The 25,485-nt window shown below is 51.3% G+C and overlaps 1 protein-coding gene across 1 annotated transcript in view; it reads right to left on the bottom strand.

Moving 5' to 3' along the window:
• The window catches only part of LOC308260061 (L-amino-acid oxidase BmooLAAO-I-like), a gene marked incomplete at both ends in the record, with an annotated part of 57,935 nt that extends 33,502 nt beyond the window's left edge, over nt 1-24,433 (bottom strand). The window contains 7 exons of the mRNA XM_080691395.1: nt 16,796-17,660; nt 18,163-18,299; nt 18,506-18,574; nt 19,631-19,832; nt 21,314-21,426; nt 22,163-22,377; nt 24,355-24,433. Coding sequence (XP_080547521.1) covers nt 16,796-17,660; nt 18,163-18,299; nt 18,506-18,574; nt 19,631-19,832; nt 21,314-21,426; nt 22,163-22,377; nt 24,355-24,433 — 1,680 coding nt within the window. The remainder of the gene's footprint in view (nt 1-16,795; nt 17,661-18,162; nt 18,300-18,505; nt 18,575-19,630; nt 19,833-21,313; nt 21,427-22,162; nt 22,378-24,354) is intronic.
• Between the last annotated feature and the right edge of the window lie 1,052 nt (nt 24,434-25,485).

Below are 25,485 nucleotides of genomic sequence, written 5' to 3' on the forward strand. Positions count from 1 at the left end.
GAGGACGGCCTCAGCCCTGTAGTCTCCAGGCGGTCCTGGTGGTCTGGTCAGCCTTCTGTCCTCAGGCTCATGGAGCTCTTCATTATCTGATTGACAGATAAGCTGGAGAATGTCCTAAATTATAGGCTTCCCAAGATATCATATCTGTCTTGTTAACAATGCACAGGGCACTTGTGGTTTCTTTCAGTTAACTCTAGGACCCACAGATTTCCCAGGAATTTGGGAGAGACAGGCCTGGGGTAGAGAACTGGTTTGGGGAGTAAAGGCTGAGACACTTTAGCACCAGGTTCTTATATAAGGTTATATTTTACTTTTCCTGTCTGTACCTGTCTATCTCCTTTCTACCTATTTATTTATTGCTTACCACATCATCTGGACTTTTTTTTTTTTTTACAAAAAATGCACATTCAAGGGAGAATCCAGGTCACTCAAAAGTGAGAGAGGCCAAAAGAGCTGTGCCCCAGCCCTCTTCATTCATATTCTCTCTCTCTGTCTCTTTTGTGGCACTGGAGATTGAACCCAGTGAAATTCTATCTTTGTGTGTGTGTGTGGTATTGGGGTTCCTGGAAACCCTTCTACCTCCGGGCTACACTCCCAGACCTATTTTTTTAAAATATATTTTTATTTGGAAACAGGGTCTCCTAAGCCAGCGAGGCTGGTTTCGAACCTGCGCGATCCTCCTGTCTTTGCCTTCCAAGCGCGGATTACAAGTGTATGCCACCGCGCCCGAATGAAATTTTATCTTTGAGCTACACCCCTAGCCCTATTTTATTACTAGGTTAGTAAGAGTCTCTTTTTTTGCTGAGGTTGTCCTTGAACCTGCAATCTTCCTGTTTCAGTCTTTCAAGTACTGGGGTTATACAAGCCACTATGCTCAGCTCTCCTATTTATTATTATTATTATTATTATTATTATTATTATTATTTGCGGTACTGGGGGTGGAACCCAGGGGCATTCTACCTCCATACTACACCCCAGCCCTATTTTTTATTTTTATTTTGAAAGGATCTGAGTTGCAGAGGGCTTCACTAAGTAGCTGAGGCTGTCTGTGAACTGTGATCCTCCAGTCTCAGCCTCTCAAATCCTGGGATTACAAGTGTGAGCCACCACACACGGCTCTCCTGATTGTTAGATGTTTGCAATTAATTAGAATTTTTTTAAACAATCCTGAATAAGCTTCTGAAAGCAGGTGAAGCCCTGCTACCTTTTTTTTTTTTTTTTAATTTGCTGGTCTGGGGATGGAACCCAGGGGCATTTGACCTCAGAGCTACACCCCCTGCCCTATTTTTGATTCTTTATTTTGAAACCGGGTCTCACTGAGTTGCAGAGGGCCTCACTAAGTAGCTGAGGCTGTCCGTGAACTGCGATCCTCCAGGTTTCAGCCTCCCGAATGCTGGGATTACAAGCGTGCGCCACCACGCCGCTGCCCTGCTACCTTTTAAAACCTCATTTCTGACTTAATGACTTCCAGTTGCTAATCTTGATGCAATTTTTCTTTACACATCTGATATATCAGAATTTAAATCTCTGTCTCTCTGTTTCTCTGTCTCTGTCTGTCTGTCTGCCTCTCTTTCTTGTTAGACTAGTTTCTTGTGTTTTAAGATATCTGGGGAACTTTTTACTTTGAAAAATTTCAAACCAATGAAAAAATAAATAATAAAAAAATGAATAAGGCCCCAGACACCCGCGTGTCCTCTGCCCCCAGCCTGGGCGTGGTGGATCAGAGTCACCAATTGTTAATAGTTTGCCATATTTGTTTATTGTTCCTTTTTTTGTGGGACCCATTAAAAGCAAGTTGTAGAAACCATGACATTCACTCTTAAATATTTCCTAAAAAGATTGTCTTACATAATGACAATGCTATTATCACACCTAAGTGATAAGTAAAATAAAAAATTAAATGCGAGTAAAATAAAAATAATGTGCATACGGCGGAGTGTGAAAAACACGAGAGAGGTCCGGTACACATGGCATGTAAAGTTTTAATGGCACGGCTCTCCCGGGGATCAGGGCGAGGCACTGTGGGGCCCGCGCGCCTGTCCGAAGCTTGAGGACGCGGGCTCTCCTTTTAAAGGCATGCATCTCGCGAGATGAGGGTTTACTCGCGGGAATGCCCAATTCTCGCGGGGGTTTCAGCCCCTCCCTTGCCCTGCAGAGGTCATGTGACACAAAGTCACATGAGTGCAGGACCCAACTTAACATTCCGGCCTTTTGATGGTAGGGATAATGGATGACGATTGGACCCTCTAGCTTCTTCCTGCTGTCAAGGGGCGTCGTCAGGGGCCCCAGGCCGGGAGGAGTCGGGAGTTCAGTCCCCCAGAAGGGGGTGCAGGTGGGTGCATAGCTGCAGTGCGAATTGGAGGTTACCCTGGACAGCTTAGTGATGTGCGCTTGAGGAGGCTTGAACAGGCAAGGGCTATTAAAGAAAAAAACAAATCATGAGATTGAGCAGGCGACCAAAAAGGAGACTGGCTTACTCAGTACCTGGAGAGCTACCCTGAGCTGGCAAAGAGGATGGAGGTTGAGGGATCCAGGAGCCATCAGTCTTCAGCCAGGCTGAGTAGGGCCAGCGGCGGGGCCTGGTCTGGAAAGGTGCTCCCCCTGTGTTGAGGCACCTGGGGCTCAACCTTTTCCAAGGGCACTGTTCCAGTGGCCCTTCTGGCCACACGCCGAGCAGTCTGATTGGTAGGCGTGGCTTTGCCCCACTTGAGGCAGGCTCCTGGAGGTAGTTGTTGTTGCAGTCCTCCACACGTAGGTGGCGCTCCAGGGGGCTGAGCCGCCACCGCCAGCCAAAGGGCAGCTACCAGGGATCTGCTTTTTGGCAAAGTCGGAGTGTATGCTCCATTTCCACCTGTTTCTCTCTGGAATTAAAACTTAGATGCTATGTTAAGGTTCTGTCAGCTGTGACGGACCTATACTCACAAAGAGCGCGTCCCGGGGCTGGTGTCCGGCAAGAATGGCAATGCAGACTCCCCACGGGCAGAGGGTGTCGCCCCAGCCCCGGCGTTTCCCACAGCACCTAGGGCGCGCCCACGCGGGCCGCCCAGCAAAATTGCAGTCTGGCGCGGGCCAAGATGGCGACTGTGACATCACCAGGCAGTGACTACGCGCCATCACAAAATGGCAGCTGGCGGGAAAATAAATGGAAGCTGATGGGGGAGAGCATTTGGAAGGATACCAGACCGCTTATAAAAGTTCCTAACTATTCCTGGGCCACCGCAACCTATTTCCCAACTCGTATCAAGGCAGACAGGCTCTCAGGGCATCTGCTAGTATAAAGGTTCGACTCCCCATAATTGGTTCGCGGGCGGAAACGAAGAACAGGAAATGGGCGTCCCCGATTTCCCTGCTCAATCGTTCGGAAACAGAGGTTAAGAGATAGGGAAGAACGTCTTCATTCCTTCTCAAAACCGGAGGATGACCTGGTCATCCGCAGCGTGGTCCCAGTGGACCGGGGGACAATGGGTCACCAAGCGCTTGGATTTTTAGGTCCCAGTGGACCGGAAGACCCAAGTCCGGAACCCGCTAACCAAGGGAAGGAGGCAGTTTACCGGAGTGAAGTGTTGCCAGCCAGCGCTGGCTGCGACAGAAGCGCTGAGAAGCTGCTGGGAGCGTGGTGGAGCTGGGGCGCGTGGATGCCGGTGGCTGGTGTGGACGTCACTGGCGGCTGGCGCAGGTGGGATCAGTGGGGGTGCGCAGGCAGCATGGCTTGCCGGGCCCGCGGCGTGGAGACAAAATGGCTTCCAGGCACACGCCAGACGTTGAGGCTGGGCCCCGAGGAGCACCGCCAGTGAGCCTGGCTCGGGGCGGGTGGGGCAAACCGGCCAGAGGTCCCGGCGGTGACCGGAGAACCAAGCTGGAACGGTGCTTTAGGAGGTACAAGCAGCAGGCAGAGGTCCTGGCCCGCGCAGGCAGTTGGCAGGCAGAGCAAGTGCCAAGCTGCCTGGCTCGGGCCAGAAAGATGGCCGCCGACTCCTAGGATTGGTTAGGAGTGGAAAGTGGGAGGGATTAAAGATTGTGAGGCCTCCAGTGAGGCCATGAGGTGGGAGGGGTTAAAGATGGCGAGGCCTCCAGTGAGGCCATGAGGTGGGAAGGGTTAAAGATGGCGAGGCCTCCAGTGAGGCCATGAGGTGGGAGGGGTTAAGGATGGAGAGGCCTCCAGTGAGGCCATGAGGTGGGAGGGGTTAAGGATGGCGAGGCCTCCAGTGAGGCCATGAGGTGGGAGGGGTTAAGGATGGCGAGGCCTCCAGTGAGGCCATGAGGTGGGAGGGGTTAAGGATGGGGGCCTCCAGTGAGGCCATGAGGTGGGAGGGGTTAAGGATGGCGAGGCCTCCAGTGAGGCCATGAGGTGGGAGGGGTTAAGGATGGGGGCCTCCAGTGAGGCCATGAGGTGGGAGGGGTTAAGGATGGCGAGGCCTCCAGTGAGGCCATGAGGTGGGAGGGGTTAAAGATGGTGGGGCCAAAATGGCGGCCCCCCAGTGATTCCACGTGTCCAAGATGGCGGGCCAAAGCTGGCGACCCCCCCCCCAGTAATTCCATGTGGCTGCTTACCGGAATGGCCAGGCCCAGGCAGCAGGGGTGGGCAGGCACAGGGTGAAGGGCGCCAGGGCGCGAGTCCGAGTGGAGGAACCAGCTGGAGCGCGGGCTGGACTTGGCGGGCTGGGGGCTGTTTAGCAGAGTGGCGGCCGCCTAGATGGAGGAGGCAGGCGGCCCCGGCAGGCGGGTCTAAGCAACGCCAGGCGTGGAGAAGACATAGGTGCACGGCGTGGCGCAGTCCGCGGGCGGCGCGTTCCCATTCCAGCGGCGGCGGCGTGGGCAGGCGGGAACGGCGGTTTTAGGAGGTCCAAGCGGCAGGCAGAGGTCCTGGCCCGTGCAGGAGGTAGTCCACGCAGGCACGGGGCGGCAGCGGCGGCAGTGGTGGGAGCAACGCCTGCAAGCGGAGCGCTGGTGTGGGACCTCGCAGTCAGCTGCTGGCGGGTCGGAGAGTCCGGGGCTCAAAAAGAGAGTAAAAATAAAAAGAGAAAACAGAAAAAAAAAAAAAAAAAAAAGGAAAAAAAAAATGCGGAGGGACCCAAGAGTTCTCCCGGTTCGGCACCAAATGATAAGTAAAATAAAAAATTAAATGCGAGTAAAATAAAAATAATGTGCATACGGCGGAGTGTGAAAAACACGAGAGAGGTCCGGTACACATGGCATGTAAAGTTTTAATGGCACGGCTCTCCCGGGGATCAGGGCGAGGCACCGTGGGGCCCGCGCGCCTGTCCGAAGCTTGAGGACGCGGGCTCTCCTTTTAAAGGCATGCATCTCGCGAGATGAGGGTTTACTCGCGGGAATGCCCAATTCTCGCGGGGGTTTCAGCCCCTCCCTTGCCCTGCAGAGGTCATGTGACACAAAGTCACATGAGTGCAGGACCCAACTTAACATTCCGGCCTTTTGATGGTAGGGATAATGGATGACGATTGGACCCTCTAGCTTCTTCCTGCTGTCAAGGGGCGTCGTCAGGGGCCCCAGGCCGGGAGGAGTCGGGAGTTCAGTCCCCCAGAAGGGGGTGCAGGTGGGTGCATAGCTGCAGTGCGAATTGGAGGTTACCCTGGACAGCTTAGTGATGTGCGCTTGAGGAGGCTTGAACAGGCAAGGGCTATTAAAGAAAAAAACAAATCATGAGATTGAGCAGGCGACCAAAAAGGAGACTGGCTTACTCAGTACCTGGAGAGCTACCCTGAGCTGGCAAAGAGGATGGAGGTTGAGGGATCCAGGAGCCATCAGTCTTCAGCCAGGCTGAGTAGGGCCAGCGGCGGGGCCTGGTCTGGAAAGGTGCTCCCCCTGTGTTGAGGCACCTGGGGCTCAACCTTTTCCAAGGGCACTGTTCCAGTGGCCCTTCTGGCCACACGCCGAGCAGTCTGATTGGTAGGCGTGGCTTTGCCCCACTTGAGGCAGGCTCCTGGAGGTAGTTGTTGTTGCAGTCCTCCACACGTAGGTGGCGCTCCAGGGGGCTGAGCCGCCACCGCCAGCCAAAGGGCAGCTACCAGGGATCTGCTTTTTGGCAAAGTCGGAGTGTATGCTCCATTTCCACCTGTTTCTCTCTGGAATTAAAACTTAGATGCTATGTTAAGGTTCTGTCAGCTGTGACGGACCTATACTCACAAAGAGCGCGTCCCGGGGCTGGTGTCCGGCAAGAATGGCAATGCAGACTCCCCACGGGCAGAGGGTGTCGCCCCAGCCCCGGCGTTTCCCACAGCACCTAGGGCGCGCCCACGCGGGCCGCCCAGCAAAATTGCAGTCTGGCGCGGGCCAAGATGGCGACTGTGACATCACCAGGCAGTGACTACGCGCCATCACAAAATGGCAGCTGGCGGGAAAATAAATGGAAGCTGATGGGGGAGAGCATTTGGAAGGATACCAGACCGCTTATAAAAGTTCCTAACTATTCCTGGGCCACCGCAACCTATTTCCCAACTCGTATCAAGGCAGACAGGCTCTCAGGGCATCTGCTAGTATAAAGGTTCGACTCCCCATAATTGGTTCGCGGGCGGAAACGAAGAACAGGAAATGGGCGTCCCCGATTTCCCTGCTCAATCGTTCGGAAACAGAGGTTAAGAGATAGGGAAGAACGTCTTCATTCCTTCTCAAAACCGGAGGATGACCTGGTCATCCGCAGCGTGGTCCCAGTGGACCGGGGGACAATGGGTCACCAAGCGCTTGGATTTTTAGGTCCCAGTGGACCGGAAGACCCAAGTCCGGAACCCGCTAACCAAGGGAAGGAGGCAGTTTACCGGAGTGAAGTGTTGCCAGCCAGCGCTGGCTGCGACAGAAGCGCTGAGAAGCTGCTGGGAGCGTGGTGGAGCTGGGGCGCGTGGATGCCGGTGGCTGGTGTGGACGTCACTGGCGGCTGGCGCAGGTGGGATCAGTGGGGGTGCGCAGGCAGCATGGCTTGCCGGGCCCGCGGCGTGGAGACAAAATGGCTTCCAGGCACACGCCAGACGTTGAGGCTGGGCCCCGAGGAGCACCGCCAGTGAGCCTGGCTCGGGGCGGGTGGGGCAAACCGGCCAGAGGTCCCGGCGGTGACCGGAGAACCAAGCTGGAACGGTGCTTTAGGAGGTACAAGCAGCAGGCAGAGGTCCTGGCCCGCGCAGGCAGTTGGCAGGCAGAGCAAGTGCCAAGCTGCCTGGCTCGGGCCAGAAAGATGGCCGCCGACTCCTAGGATTGGTTAGGAGTGGAAAGTGGGAGGGATTAAAGATTGTGAGGCCTCCAGTGAGGCCATGAGGTGGGAGGGGTTAAAGATGGCGAGGCCTCCAGTGAGGCCATGAGGTGGGAAGGGTTAAAGATGGCGAGGCCTCCAGTGAGGCCATGAGGTGGGAGGGGTTAAGGATGGAGAGGCCTCCAGTGAGGCCATGAGGTGGGAGGGGTTAAGGATGGCGAGGCCTCCAGTGAGGCCATGAGGTGGGAGGGGTTAAGGATGGCGAGGCCTCCAGTGAGGCCATGAGGTGGGAGGGGTTAAGGATGGGGGCCTCCAGTGAGGCCATGAGGTGGGAGGGGTTAAGGATGGCGAGGCCTCCAGTGAGGCCATGAGGTGGGAGGGGTTAAGGATGGGGGCCTCCAGTGAGGCCATGAGGTGGGAGGGGTTAAGGATGGCGAGGCCTCCAGTGAGGCCATGAGGTGGGAGGGGTTAAAGATGGTGGGGCCAAAATGGCGGCCCCCCAGTGATTCCACGTGTCCAAGATGGCGGGCCAAAGCTGGCGACCCCCCCCCCAGTAATTCCATGTGGCTGCTTACCGGAATGGCCAGGCCCAGGCAGCAGGGGTGGGCAGGCACAGGGTGAAGGGCGCCAGGGCGCGAGTCCGAGTGGAGGAACCAGCTGGAGCGCGGGCTGGACTTGGCGGGCTGGGGGCTGTTTAGCAGAGTGGCGGCCGCCTAGATGGAGGAGGCAGGCGGCCCCGGCAGGCGGGTCTAAGCAACGCCAGGCGTGGAGAAGACATAGGTGCACGGCGTGGCGCAGTCCGCGGGCGGCGCGTTCCCATTCCAGCGGCGGCGGCGTGGGCAGGCGGGAACGGCGGTTTTAGGAGGTCCAAGCGGCAGGCAGAGGTCCTGGCCCGTGCAGGAGGTAGTCCACGCAGGCACGGGGCGGCAGCGGCGGCAGTGGTGGGAGCAACGCCTGCAAGCGGAGCGCTGGTGTGGGACCTCGCAGTCAGCTGCTGGCGGGTCGGAGAGTCCGGGGCTCAAAAAGAGAGTAAAAATAAAAAGAGAAAACAGAAAAAAAAAAAAAAAAAAAAGGAAAAAAAAAATGCGGAGGGACCCAAGAGTTCTCCCGGTTCGGCACCAAATGATAAGTAAAATAAAAAATTAAATGCGAGTAAAATAAAAATAATGTGCATACGGCGGAGTGTGAAAAACACGAGAGAGGTCCGGTACACATGGCATGTAAAGTTTTAATGGCACGGCTCTCCCGGGGATCAGGGCGAGGCACCGTGGGGCCCGCGCGCCTGTCCGAAGCTTGAGGACGCGGGCTCTCCTTTTAAAGGCATGCATCTCGCGAGATGAGGGTTTACTCGCGGGAATGCCCAATTCTCGCGGGGGTTTCAGCCCCTCCCTTGCCCTGCAGAGGTCATGTGACACAAAGTCACATGAGTGCAGGACCCAACTTAACACTAAGATGTTTAGCATTGATGACAACTCTATCTAATCAAATATCTGTCTTCAAACTCACCTCTTTTCTTTTGGTTGCTCAGCGCCAGCTTTTATCTCCTTGTAAACTGGCATCCTGATTTTCCTTCTCAGGAATTCCTTCCTCATGTGTGGAAATAGTGTCTGCCTCTCCATGAAGTCTAAAGGGCCGCTCCTTACTGGCCCTGACTGGGGCTCACCAAGGCACTTGGTTTTTTCTTTGGCTAGTTATATGTTCTTAGAAACTTTGATGTTGGGTAAAGATTTGGAGATGACTGGAGGTGAATTCATTGCAATCGAAGGTGTTACTCCAGGGACTAGGCTATTTTCCTTCCTCTCTCCTCCCTCCCTTCCTTCTTTCCTTCCTTCCTTCCTTCCTTCCTTCCTTCCTTCCTTCCTTCCTTCCTTCCTTCTTTCCTTCCTTCCTTCTTCTCTGTACTGGGAATTGAACTGAGGTACATTCTACCTCCAAGCTATACCCTCTACCCTCAGCCTTTTTTTTTTTTTTTTTTGAAACAGGATCTCACTAAGTTGCTGAGGGTCTCAATAAATTGCTGAGGCTGGCCTCAAACCTTCAATTCTCCTGTCTTAGCCTCCCCCAAGTACTGGGATTACAGGTGTACACCACCATACCTCGTTCTTTTCTTTTTTTAAAAAAAATGATTATTGATCTGGGTGTGGTAGCACATGCCTATAATTCCAGCACTTGGGAGGCTGAGACAGGGGAATCAAGTCTAGGTTCAAGGACAGCCTAAACAAATAATTAGACTCTTACCAGCCTAATGAGACCCTGTTTCAAAATAAAATTTTAAAAAATTGGGTTTGGGGAATAGCTCAGTGGTAGAATGCCCCTGTATTCTATTCCCAATACACTTTTCAATGATTACTTTTAGCTTTTTCTTGCTATGCTATTATTTGTTATAATTCCTGCTGTAGAACACCCTATTCCACATTCCCAATTCTGATTTTCTAGACTCTTGTTAATTCTGAGAACTCCTATAAATTCTCCTTTTGTGAAATTTGGTTCCAATAATCAAGGACACTGCTTGATAGTACGATTGCTGGTAAATATAGAAAGACTATTGACTTTTTAAAAATCAACTCATAATAATTAAATATACTTATGGGATAAAGTATGATAATTCATATGTGTATACAGAGTGTAATGATCAAGTCAGGGTAATTAGCACTTCAAAGGTTTTTAAATTCTTCTCATCTTTTCTCTGTGTTTGAATTCCTTGGACGTTTTCTGGTTCTTTATAAAATATACAACAGGTTGTTATAAACTGTAGTCATCTTACTGTGCTGAAAAATGTTAGAACTTATTCCTTCTACTTAATTGTACTTTGGTACCCATTATCCAACTTTCTAATCTCCTCTCTCTCCCCTTCCTAGCCTCTTCTAATCACAATTATGCTCCTTTCTTTGAGATTAAGTTTTTTAGCTTTCATATATAAGTGAAATGTGTGGTATTTGTCTTTCTGTATCTGACTTCTTTGACTTAATATGTCTTCCAATCTGCCCATATTGCTGCAAGTGGCAGAATTTCAATCCTTTTTTTGGCTGAATAATATTCCATTGTGTATATATCCTTCCTCCCTCCCTCCCTTCCTTCCTCCCTCCCTCCCTCCCTCCCTCCCTCCCTCCCTTCCTTCCTTCCTTCCTTCCTTCCTTCCTTCCTTCCTCTCTGCCTGCCTGCCTCCCTCCGTCCCTCCCTCCCTCTTGGGATTGGACCAGGGGCATTCTACCTCAGAGTTGCATCCCCAGCTCTGTACAGAGTCTGGCTAAGTTGCTGAAAGTCTCACCAGATTCTGAGGCTGGCTTTAAATCTGCGATCCTCCTGTCTCAAGCCTCCTAAGTACCGGCCTGTACCACCCCTGCCAGAAGTGTTGCTTCTTCTTGACTACTCGAGTATCCACTTGGTGGCTTCAGACCTCCAGCTGTCTTCTAGCGCCCCCCGGTGCTATTCTTGGTGTCTGTTGTCTACTTCATGTCCCTGGGGGAATGAGGACTGGAGCATCTGTCCTTTAGTTGATACCACTTTCAGATAGCTCTAAAAGCTTTACTTTGCAGGCAGTCACAATCAGGTCTACAACCCAACTGGGATTGGATTTTGTAATTAACTACCAGGTTTTGAATTGTAACTACCCCATTCTTGTCATGTGACCTTGGGAAATGAATTATTTAATTGTTCTGTCTCTTTTTCTTTATCAGTTAGATGAGGGACAAAATAAATATCTCCCCCATAAAGGTATTGTGAGGATTACTGACATGTATGTAAAAGATGTACAGAGTTGACTGGAAAACAGTGTATTCTCAATAACTGGGACTTGCTATAAATATTTATATAGCCGTGTGTGTGTGTGTGTGTGTGTGTGTGTGTGTGTGTGTGTGTGTCTGTGTTACTGGGGATTGAACCCAGGGATATTCTACTTGGGGGAGGTGGAGGAATTATACCCTCAGTCCTTTTTATTCTTTGTTTCAAAATAGGGTCTTGAGAGATTGCTGAGAGTCCTGCTACATTGCTGAGGCTGTCCTTAAACTTGCAGACCTCTGTCTTGGCTTCCCAAGTACTGGGGTTATAGGCATGCACCACCACTCAGAGAAGACTGACCTAATTAAGTCTGAGAACAGGCTCAACTTCATCACTTAGCATAACTTAAAGATCTGCAAAGCTGGGTGGGAGTACCGAGAAAAGCAGTCCGAGTTTGCACAGTGGACTCTATTGTACTAAACAAATGTGAATTTCCTTTCTTCCATTTCCTTATTTGTACCCCTATGCCTGTTTGAATACAGTGTTTCATTTGAGTTCTTTTGCGGAGCTACTCAATAGCTTGCTTATAAAAACCTCCAGAGTCTTCCGTTGTCTATGAGTTCCTGGGGGCAAGGCTTATTGTGTCCTGTAGCTTTTCCTGGAACCTAGGTGGGCCTTCTGTACTCGGTTCCCCCAAGAATTCTGATAACAATATGAACCAGGCCGGAGTTAACTTTTGAAAGGCTGGAGGCAGGAAGTGTTTTAGGAGGAGAACCTGGCAGTTCTCCTTTACTGTGTGTGTGGTTAATTTTTTTTTTTTTTTTTTTGAGGTCCTGGGGATTGAACCCAGGGGCATTCTACCTCTGAGCTACACCTACCCAGCCCTACTTTTTATTCTTTATTTTTGAAACAGGGTGTCAGTAAGTTGCAGAGGGCCTCATTAAGGAGCTAAGGCTGTCTGTCCGTGAACCTGTGATCCTCCTGTCTCAGCCTCCCAAGTACTGGGATTACAAGCGTGCACCACCATGCCCGGCTGTGTGTGGTTAATTTAAAAAATTTCTGGAATATCCTTAAGTGCTGAAAAATATGGAATTACATATAACGAGAATATAATAATTATTCTACTGGTCACCAGACAGATGTAACACGTGTGTGTGTGTGTGTGTGTGTGTGTGTGTGTGTGGTATTAGGGATTGAACCCAGGGGCATTCTACCTCCAAACTACACCTCCAGCCATATTTTATTCTTTATTTTGAAACAGGGTCTCACTAAGTTGCCAAGGGCCTCACTTAGTATCTGAGGCTGGCCGAGAACCTGTGATCTTCCTGTCTCAGTCTCCCAAGTACTGGGATTACAAGCACGTGCTACCAGCCCAGCTTGATTTAGCGCATTTTAACTTTTTGCTATTTATGTTTCCACTCATTCTTCCATAGAAGTAAACACTGTTCAGAGGTTAGTGTATATTCTTCTGTTTATATTTATTTGTTATTAATTAATTAATTAATTAATTTTGTTACTGGAGATTGAGCCCAGGGGCATTCTATCTCTGAGTTAACCCCCTCTAACCCCCCTTTTTTTGGCGGGTCTGGGGATGGAACCCAGGGGCATTCGACCTCCGAGCTACACCCCCTGCCCAATTTTTTATTCTTTATTTTGAAACAGGGTCTCACTGAGTTGCAGAGGGCCTCACTTAGTAGCTGAGGCTGTCCGCAAACCATGATCCTCCAGTCTCAGCCTCCCGAATGCTGGGATTACAAGCGTGAGCCACCACGCCCGGCCCCCCTAGCCTTTTTAATTTTTAATTTTTAAACAGGTCCTCTGTACATTACTAAGGGTCTTGCTAAGTTGCTGAGGCTGGCCTCGAACCTGCAATCCTCCCGTCTCAGACTTCCAAGTAGCTTATGCTATTATTATTTTCTCACTATTACTTTCCCCATTTCAGAATTTCCTTCTATAATCATTTTATTCCTCTTGAAGTCTACCCTTCAGAAGATCCTTTAGTGAGGGTGTGTTTATGGCAAAACCTGTCAATTGTTGTCTGGAAATTTATTTCATTCTTATTATTGAAAAGTAGCTTTTCTCCATCTCTGACTCTAGGGCAACCGTAATTTTCTCTCAGCACTCTGCAGATATTATTCCACTGATTCTAGCCTGCATTGTTGCCATTGAGAAGCAAGTTGTCAAGTTAATTAACAACCCTGTATAGGCAATAATTCTTTTCTGGCTGCTGTTAAGATCTTCTGTTCATCTTTTGTGTTTAGCAGTTTTCCAATGCTATATCCAGGTGTGGATGTCTTTTTATTTATTCAGCTTGGGAATTTGTTGGACTTCTTTAATCCATTGTTTAATTAATGTCTTTCATCAATTCTGGGAAATTCTTAATTATTCTTTTCTGAGTGTTGCTTGTCTCCCATTCTATTTTTTTCTGATGTATCAAATTAGATTTATAATGAATGTGGTTCTTTTTTTTTTTTTAGGTACTGGGGATGGAACCCAGGGGCATTCTACCTCCAAGCTACACCCCCAGCCCTATTTTTTATTTTTTTATTTTGAAACAGGGTCTCACTGAGTTGCAAGGGACCTCACTAGATAGCTGAGGCTGGCCGCAAGCCACGATCCTCCAGTCTCAGCCTCCCGAATGCTGGGATCACAAGTGTGCGCCACCACGCCTGGCTCGAGGCATTCTACTTCTGAGCCATACCCCCAGCCATATTTTATTTTTAAATTTGAGGCAGGGTCTCACTGAGTTGCAGAGGGCCTCACTAAGTAGCTGAGGCTGGCTGCGTACCTGCGATCCACTTGTCTCAGACTTGCAAGTCCCGGGATTACAGGTAGGTGCCGCCACACCTGGCTGAGCTTCTTCTTGACCTTCTTCCTTCATTTCTTCTTCAGCTTAAGTGACTCAGTTTGTTTCTTTGTTGTTTGTAATGAAGAGCTCCATGTGGCAACTCGGTGTCCCCAGTGAGGGTCCCTTGCTATGTTTAAACCTTTTCATCTTCTACCTAATGCTTCTACCCAAATGCTAGGAGCCAACCGCCTCCAAAACACAGATGGGTTCAGTCTTGCACTACCCACTCTCCGCACACTCAGTTCTCGCCTCTCTGCAGAGCTGACTCCATGCCCCGCAGGGACCCCTAGCTCTTGCCTGGGAACAGAGGCAGCAAGGGCTCGTTGCTTCTGGTAGACCTGCCACCCGGGTGCGTGCCATGCTCCTCCCTCACTTGTCTCTTCGGTGCCTGTTCTTAGGAATTCATGGCTCTTCCCAGGGCCCTTCCTCCCCTTTGGTCTTGCCTTCTTCTCCTTTTTCTAAGTGAACTTCACAGGGGCCAGGTTCCTCCCAGGCTGTCTCTGAGAGTCTCAAGAAAGGGAATCCTTGTCAAGACATTGCAGGGGTGGGGATACAAATCTAAATAGCCCATGAGACAATTTAGAAAAAGACCCCTCCCTCAAAGGAGCCAGGCTCTAGGGTGTAGGTTGTTTGGGTTCACCGTGGACATTCTGACTGTGTCGCTGGCAAACCATCCAGCCTTGGAAGCCAAGGGAGCTGGCCTCCCCGAGGCCTGGGGTGGCCCAATTGCATTTCTTAGCCCAATTCTGGAACCTAGAGGAGCTACAGTTTGTAGTGTGCATTTATTGTTTTCATCTACTCAGGGTACTGCACTTAAGGAATTGTTTCTGTCCCCATTTCTGGTGGCCACTGGGACTGCCTGTCTCAAGGCACACGTTCTAGGCTAAGGGAGGGGCCCTAATCAAGCAGGGCAGAATGAAAATCTACATGAAGACGCTGTGAGAGTAGCTTTTTCTTTTCTTTTGTATGGTGACCTATAAAAACATAATCTTGGAATTGCTCCTGATTCCATTCTTTGCCTAAAGAAAAACAGAAGAAAGAATGAAGCTATATTTGTTTCCTATGCTGCTATAACAAATCACAAAATTGGATGGCTTAAGACATAAGAAATTTATTTTTCACAGTTCTAGAGGCTAGAAGTTCTAAATCAAGCTGTCAGCAGGGTTGGCTCCTTCCAGGGCTCTGAGGGTGAGTTTGTTCCAGGCCTGTCTTAGATTTTGGTGCTTTCTGGAAATCTGTGGCATTCCTTGCTGCGTAGATAATGTCCCTGCTTCCCTCCACCTGGCTGTCTTCTACATGTATGCCTGGCCTCCAATGTCCCTGTTTTTACCTGGGCACCTGCCATTTGATTAGGGCCTATGCTAATACAAGTTGATGTCATTATAACTTGATTGCATCCACAAATATCCTATTTCTAAATATGATCACATTCACCAGTTCTGGGTGGATATAAGTTTTGGGGACACCATTCCAACCCACATGGAAGCCATATGGAGAAAGGAGAGCCAGGAGACAGGAAGAGAGAGCCTTCATCATGTCTTCTGGGTCCGAACCCACTCACTCTGGGCAAAACCAGCTTCATCCTCAACTTCCCAGGGATGGGGGTCAAAGCATTTCCTTTCCTTAAATGAGCATGAGTATAGTGGTGAATGAAAAACCAGAAAGGAGCAGTCGAGGGTTTTAACGATAGACCAAAGGGCAGTAAGAAACCGTGAATTTCTGTTCTCTGTTCCTTCCTCCCAGACCATACGCCAGTCCCAACGCAGGGCACTCCACGCCAGTACTTTACTGCGCTCACCCTCAGGGTCCTCCGGGGTCTCCCTGGTGGGGATCTTCTCCAGGTAGAAAGCTTAGAGCTGGGCACACTTTTCTTCTTGCCTAGTTGGCTAAAAATGCCCAGGAATGGCCTTTGACCTCCAAGAATTTGGGATGAAAGCTGAGCCGGATTTGGGAGTTGACCTTTGAACACATGGGACACAGGGAGGAGTGGAGGGTTGGTGCAGCTTAGTAACGCCGCTCATTCTTTGTATTTCTGGTGCTCGGCACAGGGCCAGACATATGGCAGAGGGTTAATAAGTATTGAAAATCTGAAGGAAATAGAATGTGTAGTGGTTATCAAGGAAAATGTAAAAAACCAAGAAGATGTGCTCTTGGCCCTTGAGGGCTGTCAGTGTGGCGAGGAGACAACACACCCCCGTGAAGTAAGTACACATACACAGCAGCATGAGATCTGCACGCGCATGTTTGGGACTCCAGAGGGGAAGAGTTGTGGCTCCAAGGAGAGTGTTTCTGGGGCTTGGGGGGCTGTCAAGGGAGTATTTGAGGAGGGGAATAACCTGAGTCTGGTCGAGAGGCAGATTGGTCTCTAGAGGGAGGAGTGGGGAAGGAGTATGCAGAATGAGCTTGGCTTTCTCTCAGGAGATGATGGTCTGAGCAGGTGGTGAGCTCTATTTGGTGATGGGGAGGTGAGGATGGGAAGGAAAATTCTGGCCAGGAAGCATCTCTAGGAGGCCAAGATTCCTCTCATGCCCACTAAAAAAGAGCAGCAAAGACCCTCCCTTTCCTATCCCCCCTGGACTCCACGTTGGGCTAAGATGTGGGGCCCTTGGTCCAGGCATGCCACAATGGGGTTTGTGGTGGTGTGGTATGGTATGTGTGTGCGTGCGTGCGTGCGTGCGTGCGTGTGTGTGTGTTCAGTGTGGTGGGAGGTTTGTTCCTTTAGGGACTTCTGGTTGTTGATGAAGGGAATCAGATGTTGTTGAATATTTTCTCCTGTTATTATTATGCAGCAGGAGACAGTTTCCTCCACTCTAAGGGCTGACTGGAGCAGTTTTCACCTTGATTTCCCCCCATCTCTTCACACACCCTGTGCTGCGGCTTCTTTACTATAGGGCTGTCAGGGGAGAGAAACAGGAAAGGGTAATGTTCCTGCCAGCTGATTCTTTGGCATTTTGGGGAGGGGTTCTTGTTTATGGGTGGAGGGGTTAATGGCCACTCCTCTGGGCCTGTGCCTTCTTCTTCCATTTCCTTGCCTGCTCCTGCCAGACTTTCTCGGAGATTGTTGTTGGAAGGTCTTTGACAGGGAAGGCCTTCTTCAGAGGTGGCTGTTCCATGGGGGCCTCGGCATCCACAGCAGCCTGGATGTTCCTGGCAGCCCGGAGGCCAGACTTAATGGCGGTGTCGATCCAGCCGTGGGGCTGACCGGTGTGCTCGCCGGCAAAGTGGATGGGGCCCTCTGGCTGGAAGAGCTGCTGCGAATAGTCCATAAATTGGTAGGGTGTGAACTCGGCAATGGCACCGATGGCGAGGGAGTCCAGAGACCAGTGTTTGACCACCGAGGAGGGGCACATGTACTTTAGCTCCTCCTTGGGTATCTGGTGCACGGCCGCCAGGTCATCCAGGACGATATCCAGCACCTGGTCTCGCTTCAAGGCGGTGAGGAAGGCGGAGTCATCATCCATGGTGTAGGAGGCCAGCAGCACACCCTTGCCGCCGGGAAAGCTGTGGCTGGGGTAGTGGATGTAGCGGGAGGGCCGGTCGGTGATGGAGACCCCGCCCCGGATACCATCCCGTTCCCAGAAGCGATTGTGGCAGGCCAGAACCACCTTGGTGGCGCTGGTGTAGTGCACTGAGCGCAAGGCGTCTGTCTTTTCTGGGGACAGGGGTGGCTGGAAATTGATGAGACGCGTGGCCTTGGCTGAGGCGGTGATGACCACGTAGTCAGCTGTGAGGTTGTGCGGCTCAGTGGCGTGCCCTGCCGTGTGGTACAAAACCCGGACCTCAGTCCCATCCCTCGCCACTGTATGTACCCTGGAGCGCAGATGGATGGTGCCAGGTTTCAGGCTGGCCCTGAGGGCATTGGGGAGCTTGTCAAAGCCACCAGTGATCTCTGAAAAGCTGCAGAAGTGGACAGAGAGGAAGGTGAGTAGGGGTGCCAGGTTAGCTGGGTTCCTCATCTACAAAAGAAGGGAACCAGTGCCCTGCCTGACACGTCATGAGATTATATAGCCCTCTGTCTGGGATGTATAATTTGATAGTTTGGAAAACTAACACCCAGAAAGAAGTGCCTTTCCTAAGGTCAGGTAGGCAGTCTAGCACTGGAGTCCAGCGATTCAGCCACCATGTAACTTTGCTTCTTAGGAGGAGACCTGCAGACCTGGGCTTGGAGTCTGGCTTCAGCTCTGACCCAAGTAGTATCAGCTTGGGTAAGATCTGTAGTCTCAGTTTCCTTACCCATGAAAAGACTGAATACTAGCATCTACTTTCCAGGGGATAGTAAGGATTGAATGCGACAGTTCTTGGAAAGTGCTTAGCACAGTGCCTGGCACATAGTAAATACCCAAGAAATCAGTGTTGGGGGAGGGGGCTCACTCTCATCCCGGCCCTAGCCCAGTCTTACTTGTCACTTTTAGATAAGGTGTTGACAGCCCGCAGGGACTCCAGGAGGGACTTATAGTATCCGGCGTTTTCGTTCATCACGTCCCCGATCATCTGTACGGCTCCTCTGCTCAGCATCCCTTCCTTCAGCAGGTAAGCCTGTGGGGGGCGGGCAGGGGCATTAATGGAAGTGTGGGTGGAGGCCCCAGTGTGTAGGGTGGGGCTTCAGCAGGGTCCTGGGCCCAGGCCAGGGTGGGACCAGACTCCGGGAGGTAAAGGCTTTGGCAGTGGGAAGAACACCCTGGCAGGAGGAGTCCATCTGGGAACCACCCACCTCCATCTGGGAACTCCTCTGCTGGACTCACCTTGGTGGAGTAAGAGTCATAGAAGGACAGCAGGTGGCTGCAGTTGAATGTTCGCAGATTTTTTTTGAGCTGTAGAAGGGGAGGAGAGACACCACCATGAGGCTGGGCCTCTGGGCCACCAGGAACATCAGGCTATGTGAGCAGGGCGCCCAAGAGAGGACAAGTGTCTCTGCATGCCACTGGGGAAGGACCCCTGGGTTCTCTGGATGTCCCTTGAGGAGGGTGGGGCAAGGACATGGGGAGATGGGAGGATCAGGGAAGACTAATTACACGCTCCTCCTCCCCAAGTAGCTTCCCTTTGCTTAAAGACCTTTTGGAGATTAATATTCAAACCAAAGACTTTCACTGTGACCCAGAAGGACTGATTTGTTACCAATGGTTGACTGATCTAATGTTCCTTCTCCTCCCACTGCCAATGGTCAGTGGGCCATTGGACTACCCAGAGACAGGAGAAGAAAGGAGGCTGGGGGCAGAGTTGGGAGTGGCTCTGTCTTAGTACAAGTTAGAAGGAAGTTAGAAGCCCAGCATGGTAGTGTACAACTGTAATGTCAGTACTTAAAAGGCTAAGATAGGAGGATCACTGGTTCCAGGCCAACCTCAGCAACTTAATCCAGACTCTCGGTAACTTAGCAATAACCTGTTTTATTTTATTTTATTTGGTGTTACCGGGGTTCCTGGAAGCCCTTATACCTCCGGGATACACTCCCAGACCTATTTTTTTATATTTTTATTTGGAAACAGGGTCTCTTAAGCCAGCGCGGCTGGCTTCAAACCTGCGCGATCCTCCTGTCTCCGCCTCCCAAGCGCGGGGATTACAAGTGTGTGCCACCACGCCCGGAAAAAACCTGTTTAAAAATTTTTTTTAAAGTGCTGGTGGTATAACTTGGATGTAGGATGCTCCTGGGATCATTCCCTAGTATGAAGAAGAAGAGGTAGAGAAGAAGGAGGAGGAGGAGGAGGAGGAGGAGGAGGAGGAGGAGGAGGAGGAGGAGAAGAAGGAGAAGAGTGGGTCTGTCACAAGGGCACCAGGCAGGAGTCAGGTGACCTGAGTCCATCCATTAACTTGCTACATGACCTTAGGCCAGACCCTCTTCCTTCCTGACGTTAGGCTGAGGTGGTAGTCACCATGGTGATGGACTGGCGGAAGAGATCCTCAGGACTCTTGCCCTTCTCTGTGGGGTCCACAGGGTAGCGCAGGAGCTCCGGGTTGGCCTTGACCTCCCAGGCGTGATAGCGTTGTCCATTGACCAGGTACCAGGTGTTGCCATCGTACTGGATGAACTTGTTCAGTTTCAGGCCAAGCTCCTTGACATAGCTGTGGACCAGCCTGGAGCAGAGACAGTCATGATTTATCCCCTGTCTTTGTTCCTGTCGGCCCCACAAAAGAGACCACTTCTAGGAAAACCAGTTTCTTCTTGTGCCCAGGCAGCTCAGCTGAACTGGTTCATCAACTCTAATGTGTTTCTCTTGCTGCGGGCATTAGTTCTTTTCCTTCTGCTTTGCCCTGGGGGACATAGGAGGTGGGGAGTTCACCATCACCTAACGAAGGCCCTTTAGCGAGCCCAATTTGTGGGACTCATAAATAGAAATAGAGGCAGGCCTGGTGGCGCACACTTATAATCCCAGTACTTGGGAGGCTGAGGCAGGAGGATCGCAGGTTCACAGACAGCCTCAGCTACTTAGTGAGGCCTCTGCAACTTAGTGAGACCCTGTTTCGAGATAAAGAATACAAAATAGGGCTGGGGGAGTTGCTCCGAGGTAGAATGGCCCTGGGTTCCATCCCTAGTACTGCAAAGAAAAAAGGTAGAAATAGAGGTGTTTCAGACAGTATATGGAATTCTGTTTCTCATTCCTAAGGATGTTTAAAGCGGTATCTAATGATTCTGAGTTTAGGCTGTTTGTGCTTTTGGTGTTTTGGAGGAAAACCTTGGGTTCAATTCATATTAAAAAAAAAAAAAGTCATATTATGAAGACATGTGGGATACCAGGCCAAGAGTCTCTTTTATTTTGGAAACCTCAGAACCTGAGGCCCTGTTCTCTTCTGGAGTCAGATACAGCTTAGGAGTCAGGTATATGATTTTTTTTGGAAACAGGTCTTGCTAAGTTCTTGAGGGACTTCACTTCACTAGGTAGTTGAGGCCAGCCTTGAGCCTGCAATCCTCCTATCTCAGCCTCCCATATACTGGGATTACAGGCGTGTGCCACCGCGCCTAGCAGAAGCATAAGCTTTTATGCCAGCTGCCTCCTTGATTTTGATGAAGAGCTTTGTCAGTTTTTCCTAGGAGAAATTTGGGTGAGTCACTTAATGTCTCTGAGTCTGGTCTCTTGGGTTTGTAAACCGAAATGATAAGAATGTCTAATTAAAGGAGTGTGAAGAGCAATCAAGTAATATAAATATAATGCTTAGCACAGGACTTGTCTCAAAGTAAGTGCTCAGCAAATGGTTGCATTGTCAATTATAGTAACTATTATAATTTCACAGCTTAAGGTGATAAAAAACTGCCCATATTCATTACATTGCATCATTGAAAGTATTAAAAAAAGAAACTGCCCATATTTAAAATATACAACTTGATCAGTTAATGATAATGATTTAACTGTTTGGGGTCCGGCGCTTTCTGTGTGACCCTGGGCTCTGAGCCTTGGGCTCCTCTGTTAAGTGGGACGCAGCATTGGTCCTGACTTAAGGAGTCGAATCACATGACACAGTGAACCTGACAGGGCTTTGACATGTTGTCAGCAGGGCCCTCCCACCTCTTTCTCACCCCTCTTACCTGCCCTTTGAGCCATCTCTCTCCCGGGACTTACCTATGGGCTTCTGGGATTCGCATTGGCCCCAACTCAGAGTACCAGCCTTCATCCTTGTTCCTGAATGTGACCACTCGGCCTCCGACGTGGTCACTGGCCTCCAAGATGGTTACCTGGGGTCCAGAGAGGCTGCTGTCATTCCCAGAGATCTGCTGTCCCTCCCGCACACCCGGCTCCCACCTCAGCAGGGCCCCATGCTCTGGCCCGGAATCCCCATCAGCGTGCTCAAATGTGCATGACAACACACTGGGTGCTTCCTCAGAAGGCTCCTGACAGATGAAAGTGAAGCCGAGGAGCTCCGGGTGGGCAGGGTAGGTGCCTCCTGGCCTTTGCCTGTTGGCCTAGCTCTTCACTGACCCACACGAACACAAATGACACTTACAATGGTTAGCTCCACTGTTACATTGCACATGCCCCTGGGTTCAAGTGTTAGCCATAACTATCCTTCCTTCCTTCCCTCCCTCCCTCCCTCCCTCCCTCCCTCCCTCCCTCCCTCCCTCCCTCTCTTTCTTTCTTTCTTTCTTTCTTTCTTTCTTTCTTTCTTTCTTTCTTTTCCCTCTCTCCCTTTCTTTCCTTCTCTCTCTCTCTCTCTCTCTCTCTCTCTCTCTCTCTCTCTCTCTCGTACTGGGGATTGAACACAGGGACATTCTACCTCTGAGCTATACCTCCAGTCCTATTTTCTAATCTGAAACAGGGTCTTGCTAAAAAGTTGCCGAGGAACCTGTGGTCCTCCTGTCTCAGCCTTCCAAGTACTGAGATTATACGCGCGTGGCTACTCCACCTTTTCCTTTTGTACCCAAGGAGGCAAGCTGGAGTCAACTGGTTGAGGCCCCTCCAAGGTCTCCTCACCTGGTGTCCAGCATCCTGCAGGGTCTTAGCTGCTGCCAGGCCTGACATGCCAGCTCCCACTACCACTATGCGCTTGGATATTGGGGAGGAACCAAGTCCATGCTGGGCTATGCCAAGGAGGGACTCATAATCGGGGTCCTGGAAGCACTGGTCCAGGTCCTCATAGTAGGCAAGGCAGCTGTGGGTTGCCAGCAGGAAGACCAAGGTCAGAACTCCTGGGGGCAGAGAGAGCAATGGGGTGGCTGTTCTGGAGCCGGGGCTCCATGGTCACGACCCGCCCCACAGGGTGAGCTTGGCTGTATGAGTGAGCTCAGCCAGGGCAGTGTCTGGTGAGTGTGTGGCTGTGGGTGTGTGCATGTGTGGGGTGCTCTGTGGGGGTGATCGTGTTGGGCGGGGTACAGATGCTCGTGTGAACTGTGGTGGTGTCAGCTGTGTGATTACGTTGTGATTGTGAATGTGTGCCTGCCAACCTGTGTGTGTACATGTGATTGGAAACTCGTGGGTGTGGCGGGTTCCTATTTGACGGTCAGGGCGCCTGCCCTCGCAGTGTGTGCGGGTGAGCTCGTCTCTGAGCCCGTGGGGTCTGCCAGTCTGTGGGTGAGGCTGTGATTGTGAGTTTGCTGCTGGGCATCACTGTGTGTTATTCACCATCGCAGGCGAGGGGCGTGTTTGTGGAGTGGTGTGGGTGCCTGGGCAGAGGGGTAGATGAGTCTAGATGGGAGGCTGGGATAAAGTGAACTGGAGCGTGGCCAGCCTGGATTTGAAAGACTAAGGGTGACGGCATGAGTGTGTTTCCTGGGGCTGGAGTGAGCCTGTGGGTGCCTGTGTGCATTCTGCGTGTGCATTTGGTTGAGGCTGGGTGGGACAGTGTGAGCGTGTCTGTATCTTCGCATTGGTGAGTGTGCGTGTGGCTGCGCACATGCAAAAGGGAGCGTGCTGGGAGGAGGAAGGACAGGCGGTGGGCAGTGACCCATGGAAAACTGGCAGTCTCCTTCTTCTCTCGCCTCACAGTATTTTTTTCCCCAAAGCTTTCAGACATTTAAAGTGCAACTAAGAAAATTGGAAATCATTGCTTAGTTAATAATGATCATGTAACAAGGCCCAAGGAACCTGATTTTCTTCTCTACAATTCAGTGGCCTGATGTCCAGGGAAATCCACCTGGGAATTTAACACCTGTGTGTTATAACCTTGGTGTTACCTGCTCCAAAGAAGAGCAGCCAGGAACTGCACACACCGTACCTTATGCTAGCTCTAGGTGTTTGGGGCAGGGGAGAACCCCTTTAGTTCAGTTTTGTACTGGGGGACAGCTGAAGCTCCCAGAGGACGAGGATCTTTGGAAGCTGGTGCTAAAGAGGACAGGAGACCTAGCTGGCTCGCTGCAGACCCTTCCCAAGGGCAAGATAGCCTCCCCCCTGCAGCCTCCTCAGGAAGAGAAGACAGGTCACCATGTCCAAGGGAGAGAAAACCCAAGCCTCATCTCTTTTCTTCATCCGCCCCAGACCCATCTCAAATCCTTAATACATTTTCCACTCTGATAAATCTCCCCATCTTCCTGAGCAATCACTCTTCCTCTCCTTCCTTTCTTCTTTCCTCTTCTTCCCTTCTCCCCTCCCTCCTCCTCCTCCTCTTCTTCCTCCTCCTTCTTTTCTCTCTCTCTCTCTCTCTCTCTCTCTCTCTCTCTCTACCCGTCCAACCCTGGGAGTAAACCCAGAAGTGTTCCACCTCTGAGCTACACCCCCAATCCTATTTTATTTTACTTTTTGTTTTGAAACAGAATCTCACTAAGTTGCTGAGGGCCTTGCTAAATCGCTGAGACTGGCCTTGTACTTTTGATCCTCCTGTCTCAGCCTCCCAAGTACCGGGATTTCAGGCATGCACCACTGCGTCTGGCTGCTATCACCATTCCTATCTCAGTCCCCATGTCCTTTCCTCTGAGTGGACCCAACCCTGAGATTCATTCTCCAGACCCATCTCCATTCTACTGATTCACTTTCTACACCTCGACCCAGCCCTGGTGCCTGAGCTCCCGTCCCCTGTCTCAGTCCCCTTCCTTCCCTGCCGCGGCTGCACCCTTGGGCTCATCCTTAGATCCAGACCATCCCCGGGGCCCCTTCACCCAGCGCCTCTCAGTGCCCAACACCTCTTTCCCAAGGCTTTCCCTTTCCAGATCTACAGGAGGAATTCCACTTACCTCTCATCGTGGCTGTGGCCCTGCAGCTTGTGCTCAGCCCTGGGCAGCTGTCCCTGTCTTTATAAGGAGCCAGCTCCATCCCGCCCTAACTGGCCCCAGTCCCACCAGCCTGTCCCTGTACCTATTGGCTGAGCCATCAGCACAGTCCTGCCTTTCAAGGCCTGGACTGTAAGGTGAGATGACCACCGTGACCAACCCTACCCTTGGCCTTGTCATCTGCATCCCTCCTCCTGACCATCCTTCCTTCAGGGAAAGCTCCTCCCAACTCAGTCGGGAGCTCCTGGTGGCAGTGTGGAGGGGTGTGGGGGCAATGATCGGGAAGGAATGAAGACTGGGTCAGATGCCCATTGTCTGGGTTCCAGCACAGGCCAGAGCTCCTGATGGCTCCCACGACAGGGTCCCCATGCCTATTGCCCTTCCCAAGGTCCCTCCTGCCCTGCTGGAGGTTTGTCCAGGGTGGGGGTTGTCTGGGGGCCTCTGGGGAAGGGCCACACCTCCTTTACCCTCTCAGGGGCTTCTGGCAGGGGGCAGAGGCCTCTGTGCTGGCCCATCAAAGTGGAAGGTGTTCAGTTGCCCCTTCCCGGGGTCCTCCAGAACCTCCCTAGGCACAGATGGACTTCTCTAGAACAGGAACGCCTGCCCCTGAGGAAGGGGGCCACCTGGCTGTGGTGCCAAGACTGACCATGTGCTCTGTGCACAGCAGGTGGAGAGGACTGCGTGAAAGTGTGGGCTGGGGGTGCAGCAGCACCGGCGGGGAGGGCCCGGAGTGCGAACAGGGGGGCCCTCGGCAGCCAGGGCCCAGGGCTGAACCTGGTACCAAGGGAGGCCCAGAGCAAGAACACCAGCAAGGAAGCCGGGACCTGGGTGGAACCCTGCTTTGTACTGTTCCAGGACATTGGCTTTCTTTATGAGTTTTTTTTTTTTAATCTGTAACAAGGGGCCAATAATTAATATCTTCATCCTATGCTATGTGTATATGTGTGTGTGTGTGTGTGTGTGTGTGTGCGCGTGCGCTGAGAATCGAACCCAGGAGTATTCTACCTCTCAGCTACACATCCAAGACCCATTTTATTTTGAAACAGGGTCTCACTAAGTTGCTGAGGGTCTTGCTAAACTGCTGAGGCTGGCCTT

This window comes from Muscardinus avellanarius (assembly GCF_963383645.1).
Source record: "Muscardinus avellanarius genome assembly, chromosome: 3".
NCBI classification, from domain to species: Eukaryota; Metazoa; Chordata; class Mammalia; order Rodentia; family Gliridae; genus Muscardinus; species Muscardinus avellanarius.